The following is a 7,370-nucleotide window of genomic DNA, read 5'->3' as shown; positions in this document are numbered from 1 at the left end:
ACACCTGGAAATGACAAAGCCAGGCGCTGAGCAGGCCATCGGGTCCACAATTCAGTTCTCATGATGTCACTGCCTGCCCAAGGCTCCCTCCTGCCAACCAGCCTACACCCAGATCCTAATGCCCAGTAAGCAGACAACACAGAGGATGCTGGAATACATTTCTCTTTCTTTTACTTTAAAAAAAGCAAAACTCTCAAATTAAAAAAAAAAAAAAAAAAAAAAGCTGACAGTAATGAGCTTCACAGTGTACACAGCGTCATTGGTTTCCCTCCCTCCGTCCCTCCAAACCTCACCCATCATACACTTCTCAGCCTCCAGCCGTCTCCCTCCCCAAGCATGTGGACATCTCCAGACAGGAGGATTCCCAGTACCAGACCTTGGCAGTTCAGGGCATTGAGCAAATAAATTAGGGTGAAGGAGGCTGAGTGCTGGTCTTGTTCAGCTCTGTCTCACAGACCCAGCGGTAGGGCCTCTGGCACACGTCATCATTCCAGCGACCGTCAGGGGTGAAGTGGGCACAGTCCTCCCCTCCTCCTAGTCCATGCCCATACCAGTCATCCGGCTGCAGTGGTCTCCAGTTCCTGCACACAGGAGACAGCCATGCGTGTCAGGAGCCCCTCCAGCCCTGGGCCTCGGACTGGGAAGGCCAGACAGTTCCAGACACAGGGCACAGCGCTACAGGCAGACAGGCACACACACTCACTTGAAGCCTGTCTCGTAGTCAGTCCCGTCCACCCATTTCCAGGGTCCATTTTGGTCTGTTAGACCCATCCAGGTCTGCACAGGGCCCGTGTTGTGCTGGATAAACCTCTGGGGAGAGAAGAGGAAGCTGCTGACCTTTCCCTTGGACCAGCCAGCCTTCCAGAAGAGCCTGCCAGCATCTCACCTGCTCATCCCAAGAAGTGACCACCACCAGGTGGGCATTCTCCAGCTGGCAGTACTTGTCAGCTTCGGGCCAGGGCTTCCCGGATTTAGAGAACCAGTAGCAGCTGCCTTGGAACTCCACCCAGTTAACAGGGCAGCAGATCTTTTCGGAGCCTTCGGGGGCAGGGAGGGAGAAGGGGCTGAGATGCTGGCTTGGGGGGATGTGGGCTGTGAAGTAGGACTGGGCACCCCCTCACCATTGCCCTGGAGGACAGCCATCTGACAGCTCAAGCTTCGAAGACTGGACACAAACTGCTTCACATGGAATAGCAGGTTGGAGTGATCTGGGGAGGCAGAAGCCAGAGGGGCACAGAAGCAAGAGGGGCAATGAGGTCAGTATGGACACGGGGGCCGGTGCCTGTCGCTTTATTGAGAAGACCAATTACAGATGCCCCGGCCAAGACTCCTTGATTTGGCCTGAGAGACCTCTGGCAACTGCACACACGTGCATACAACACACACACACACACACACACACACACACACACACACACACATTTAGACTCCCTCTCTGACCTTCACTCAGGTCCTGCTGCTGTTTTTCCAGCTGGGACTCCAGCAACCTCATCTTCCTTCCCACATTGCCTCCTAGGGGAGAGAACTGCTCAGCGCGCTGACATTCCTACACCCACAGTCCCACCCTAGACTCCGCCCAGCCCGCCTCACCCTGGGTGCTCAGGGCCTTGACCTCGGCCTCGGTGCTCGCTGTGAAGTTGTGGAAGGTCTCTCTCAGGGCCTGCAGCTCCCCCTGCAGCTGGGAGTCTGCACGGAGAGTGAGTAGGACAGAATGAGTATAACAGAATGAGTGTGACAGTATGTTGGCCACATTCACCCATCGCTCCGCTCACCGCCGCCCTCCGCTAGCATGCCCCCACCCCCGTATCGATCCCTTCTCCGCTCATCCCAGGACACCCACTTTGAGATCCGATCACACAGATAACCACCAGCAGCAGGACGGTGAGGCTCAGGGAGAGCAAGAGGAGACAGGGTCCGGAGCAGAGACGCTGGCAGAGGGACTTGGAAGGAGGTGGCCCTGCAAGACAGTCAGAACTCAGGGACACAGGCAAGCCTGGCACCGCTCCGGAGTCCTAGCAGGGGAGCAGGTCTCCTGTAATAGACGTGGAGGAGTCCTGTGTATATAGATTAGGAAATCTCGGCAGAGAGCCAGACGCAACTGGAAGCGGAGAACAGAACAGGTATGCAAGGGGCGCAAAGCTTTGACCTTCCCTAGCACTATCTAGACCTCGAGTCTTTGCTGACACCTAGTGGCATGGCTATGTCATTGCAGTTTATGAACCCCTTCAGAGATACCCCCGGGGAACAGATAGCTGCTTGCCCTTGCCAGTTGAGGAAAGGGGTTTGTTCCTTTCTACATGAATCTCACCTGTCTCTGGATGCGTGCAGGGAAAGAAAGGGAGGCCCCTCCACCCAGGGAGAAGAGAATGACATTTGGCCCTGTCCGTCAGCCGGAGTGTAGGGGCCTCCTCTCCCTTTTCTCCTTCCCTGGGCCCCTTACCCCAGCCGAACAAATTGCCCACCCCATCCCCCAAGAGCACCCCTAAACAAGAGTCTCTGCTGGGAGAACGAGGAGGGGGGCTTGTTTTGTGTGTAGGGAGTTCGAATCTTCCTCAGAGCAGAGACCCTCAAACTCCTGTCAGTCCTCTTGACCTGTTACCTGTAACCACGCCCATCCCAGCGCCATACACATACATCACACACACACACCATACATATACACACACATACACACCACACACATACACACCACACGCACCACACACACCACACACACACCACACGCACCACATACACACCACACACACACACCACACACATACACACATACACCACACATGCACACACACATCAAACACACACACAAACACACACACACATACACACACCACATGCACACCACACACATACACTACACACTTCACACACACATCAAACACACACACAAACACATCACACACACATACACAAACCACACACCACACACACACATCACACACACACACACCACACATACCACACACACCACACATACACACACACACACCACACACACACACATACACACATACACCACAAACACATACACCACACACACACATCACTGCACATCATACACCACACACAAGAAAGCACATACACACCACAGACTCAACACATACACCACACACAACCACACAACACTGACCACATACACACAGAGCCAAGGCAGAGGGGCATAACTTCAGAAGAAACTGACAATATACCCATCTCTTAGCTTCCAGCTGAGTCCATTCCCTCCCTGGGGTCCTGAGAAGCAAGTGTCGTGCCAGGAAGCCTGGGCCCTGTCCCTGAAAAAGGGACTCCAACTCCAAACCCCGAACTTCCCCTCGCAGCGGCAACTCAGGCCCCGATGAAGCGTGCCTCACCTCTTCGGAGCTGGTGATGGTCCTTCTCCTCATTGTCCAGGTGCTGGAGATCTTGATACTCCTTCGTCATTATAAGGCTGGTGCTGGACCCGGGATGAGTCAAGGCTGGAGCTGAGTGGAACTGGGGTGAGGGTAGGTTCTGATCCCTTTTTGTACCCAACTGATGATTCCTGTCTTCTTTCCTCCACCCCCTCCCAGGCCTGACATCCAAAATCCACCCTCTGCCCTTTCCCACCACACACATACACACACAAACCCCCACCACCCCTTTGCTCCCCCACACCTTTATCCCTGTTTTACTTGCTGAATGTCTCCAAATCTGACTTCCAGGTTCCTTGGTGCTGTGCAGATCCCAGGCTAAGGAGGGACCTGAAGCCTAGAGAAGTAGGGTGGGTAGAAGCCCTGGACAACGGGAGGGGCAGGGTCCATACGAGGGCCCTGAGACCTATGCGTCTGGGTGTCTGAGCACACCAAGCCTGGCATCTCCAGCACCTGGGACTTTGGACAGTAAACAGAGGTGGACATGGATTTGGAACTTGGGGGATGGGTGGGGGTGGGAATGGGGGATGGGTTGCCTCTGCTCTTCTCCCCAGGGAGGGGGGTCTCCTGGTCTCTACCCACACACATGGCAGTCACCTGACTCCTTGTTGCATGATTTGGGAAGGAGACCCAGACCTGGGGGGGGCACAGTTTGCTGTTTCCCTCTGCCCCTGTCCCTTCCACTTCCTGCCTCTCGATATCCCAGAATTGGTGTCTCCAAACATTCCTGACTAAGATCAGAGAGATAGACAGGTTCCCTGCTCTTACCCAATCTGGGCCTGTGCACCTGGCATCCAGATAGCAGGCCACAACTTCCTGTAGGCTCAACCCCAGGCACCCCAGCCCTGAGTTACTCTACTAGGAAGTCTGAAGACCTCCAAGTGGCGTGGGCGTGGGGTCGGAGCTGGTGGGGAGCCTCAGTCGGCAGTGATCCAACAAACAGCCATCCTCTGCCATTTCCTCTCTCCACCCCAGAGCTTTTCATTCATTCACTTCTCTTACCAGCCCCAGAGCACAACCCATTTTGCAGATGACAAAGCTGAAGCTCTGGAAAAGCAAGAGCTTGCAAAGAGGAAGCAAAGGGAGGACTGACACATGGGCTGCCCCCAGAACCACACTGAGAATTGGGGTCCCATCCCAACCACAAACCAGGACCTCGAAGGTGCTAAGCATCATCCCTCACAGCCCCTGGGGGCAGAGAGGGTTGTCTGAGTTCAAATGAACTTGGAAATTGGATGATATTAAAGATGCTAACAAGTCTTGTTTTAGACTCCACATGTGAAGTCATGCAAATCCTACTTTACAGATATTTCAAGGAGAAAACCAGACTTGAATTGTGAGAGTTCCAGATTATGTGAGATATTCAGGGACATGTTGCTTGCATAAAATGTGACAGCTTTGTGTGTGCCCTTGTTTTTCTGTGTCCTGAAAACCCTTGTGTCGTTTGCACACACTGGGCTCCTGAACAGTGATTTTGTTGACAAATGGGCTGTTCATTTAATGCTTGCAATCTTGTTTATTCAGGAAGTGATCGTACACTGGTTTGGTCAGAATAGTGCTTACTCTCACAGTAGCAGTGACTTGTAAGGAGCACAAGGGACGCCTGGGGGCAAGGAAACATCCAGGTTCTTGGTCTGGATGCCAGTTACACAGGCGTACTCAGCTTGCAAAACTGCAGAAAGCCCGTTATAGTTTGCGTTTTTTTGTTTTTTTGGTTTTTTGGTTTTTGGGGGTTTTTTTGGTCTTTTTGAGACAAGGTCTCGCTATGCAGTTCAGGCTGGCCTTGAACTCACTTTATAGTCCAGGCTGGCCTCGAACTCACAACAATCCTCCTGCCTCAGCCTCCCAAGTGCTGGGATTACAGGCGTGCACCACCATGCCTGGCTGTAGTCTGCTTTTTTGTTTGCTTATGGTACTAGAATATTTTGCAATCTTCTTTCCACCCTATAACTATGTTCCTCAAACTCATTGATGAGGCAGTAGTGCTCAGAGTGTGTAAATCACTCTTCTTTAGACTTCTATCTAGAAAGATGTTTTCTAATGTAATTAATAACTTTGTTCAGTTATATGTGTTTTAGGTATTTATTGCTACAAAATAATTAACCTTAGCAACCTAAAACAATGAACTTGACCAACTCACTTGGTTTTGTTTTTTTCTTTGTTTTGGTGCTGGAGATGGAACCCAGAATCTTGCACATCTCAGATTCTTAGGAGGCATCTTAGCTAATTGATTCTGGCTCAAAGTCTCACACCAAGATATCAGTCAGTACCACATTCATTAGAAGGCTAGAGGGAGCACCAAGATGGCAGAGTGCTAAGCAGCAGAGAAAGAGCCTCTTCGAGAGTTGCTGTCCAGACACTGGAATATAGCAATGTGTGGAAGACAAGGAGGGAAGTCTGTCCCCTGGACCCAGGAAGGATCTGAAGTGTAAACTGAAGCCCACAGAGAGAGTGAAGAGAGAAACTTCTACAAAGAAGAAAGGGGTAACTTGTGGTGCCTTCTCCCTAACATGGGACTCACTACAAAAGAGGAGTGCCTCAAACCTGCAGACACGCAGTGACTGCTGACGACCCAGAGGCCTCCATGGAAAGATGCAGCAGTGGAGTGGAGCAGCAGATGTTAAAGACTGCACTAGCTGACAATGAGTGCTGAGGACTCAGTCATCCCACACGAGAGAGATTGGCTGGGAGCCATGTTGGACAGGGGCCAGCTGAGCTCAGAACTCAGAGTGGCTGCTGGCTCCATCTAGTGGTTCTCAGCTAAGCTCAGGTCCATGAAAGGTACGCTGATGGCTGCAGGCCGAATAAGTCTGGTCTCAGCCAGAAAGTTCAGGCTTGCTAAGATTATCCACTACCTCACCAAAAAGCTACTGCTGGCTTGCTGGGATAAATCAACATCGATTGTGACTCTCTCCACATGTTGTCTACCAGTGACAGCAGAGACAAACCTGGAAGTGGACTTTTTTTTTCTTTCCTCTCTCTCTCTTGTTTGTTTTTTATTATGGTGGTGGTGGTTTTGTTTTTGGTAAAAGGCGAAAGATTTATTCAATCTGAAGAGAAGCCAGTGTTTTTGGTTTCTGTTTTCTTTTTGGTTTTTTCTCCTTCATTGTTTCATCTTGTTTTTATATGAATGTGAACATGGTTTCTAGCCTCTCCGTGGTTATGGTTCTGTTCTGTTCTGTTCTTTTTATCTCTTCCTTCTCTCTTTCCCTCTAGTCTTCTGCACCAGTTTCCCAAAGTTAGTGGGGTCCCCCTTTGTCCTCCAGCCCTATTTCTAATCTCTTCCTCTTCCTCCACTTCTTTATTTTCTTCCTAACCCATTTTAAATTTTAACCCCTGGGGGCAAAATTGACATATTAGGGATTTATATACTGCATATAATTTTGGTCTGTTTTAGATTGTGTTACATAACTACAAATCTAATTCATTTTCTAGGCTGTGATTGTTGCTTCTGTTATTGCTGATGGTACCACTTTAGCCAAAAGTGACATAATTGTTCTAGGCAGGTGCTTATGCCACTGAGCTATATCCTCATCCCCAACATAATTGTTCTAAACAGCTATTCTTCCTGGTATTCCAAGACTGAGATTGACTAAGGGTCATAGAAAATACTGTCGCACAGTGCCAAAGAACCAAGGGCTGGGCCAAAGAGGCAGCAACTTCCCATCCCTAACAAATTGAAGAGGTAGGATCTTGCAACAGACTCAAAACCCAAACAGCAGTTACACCTAGAAGATACCTCAGAGAAGTAGTCATTTTCTAAGTGTTCTAAATACTAGCAATAAAGAAACCCACCATAGGCAACATAGAGCCATTACCCCAGGAAGTAAACTAAAAAAAGAAGATAGGCTTGATGGTGCATGCCTGTAATCCCAGCACTCAGGAGGCTGAGGCAGGAGCATTGTTATGAGTTTGAGACCAGCCTGGGCTACAAAGTGAGCTCAAGGTCAGTCTGAACTTCATAGTGAGACCCTGTCTCAAAAA

General features: G+C 50.3%; 1 protein-coding gene across 1 annotated transcript; it reads right to left on the bottom strand.

Moving 5' to 3' along the window:
* Positions 1 to 213: 213 nt before the first annotated feature.
* On the bottom strand, positions 214 to 3,844 carry Asgr1 (asialoglycoprotein receptor 1). The gene is made up of 9 exons (XM_005399560.1): positions 3,648 to 3,844; positions 3,348 to 3,468; positions 1,841 to 1,957; positions 1,591 to 1,686; positions 1,441 to 1,512; positions 1,122 to 1,208; positions 887 to 1,038; positions 704 to 810; positions 214 to 581 (listed from the first exon to the last, which is right to left on the bottom strand). The coding sequence occupies exons 2-9, from the start codon at positions 3,415 to 3,417 to the stop codon at positions 407 to 409; spliced, it is 876 nt and encodes a 291-aa protein (XP_005399617.1). The 5' UTR covers positions 3,418 to 3,468; positions 3,648 to 3,844; the 3' UTR covers positions 214 to 406.
* Positions 3,845 to 7,370: the final 3,526 nt, after the last annotated feature.

Source organism: Chinchilla lanigera, unplaced genomic scaffold (genome assembly GCF_000276665.1).
Source record: "Chinchilla lanigera isolate Chin_1 unplaced genomic scaffold, ChiLan1.0 scaffold00066, whole genome shotgun sequence".
In the NCBI taxonomy this organism is placed as follows: domain Eukaryota; kingdom Metazoa; phylum Chordata; class Mammalia; order Rodentia; family Chinchillidae; genus Chinchilla; species Chinchilla lanigera.
The sequence above is the reverse complement of the archived record's forward strand: the minus strand, read 5'-3'. Positions and strand labels throughout refer to the sequence as shown.

Coding starts and splice junctions, on each gene's coding strand:
- Asgr1 (XM_005399560.1), bottom strand. CDS start 3,417: ATGACGAAGGAGTATCAAGATCTCCAGCACCTGGACAATGAGGAGAAG. Junction 1,209..1,440: donor GCAGCAGGACCTGAGTGAAG/GTCAGAGAGGGA, acceptor CTGCCTCCCCAG/ATCACTCCAACCTGCTATTC. Junction 582..703: donor GACTACGAGACAGGCTTCAA/GTGAGTGTGTGT, acceptor TCCTGTGTGCAG/GAACTGGAGACCACTGCAGC.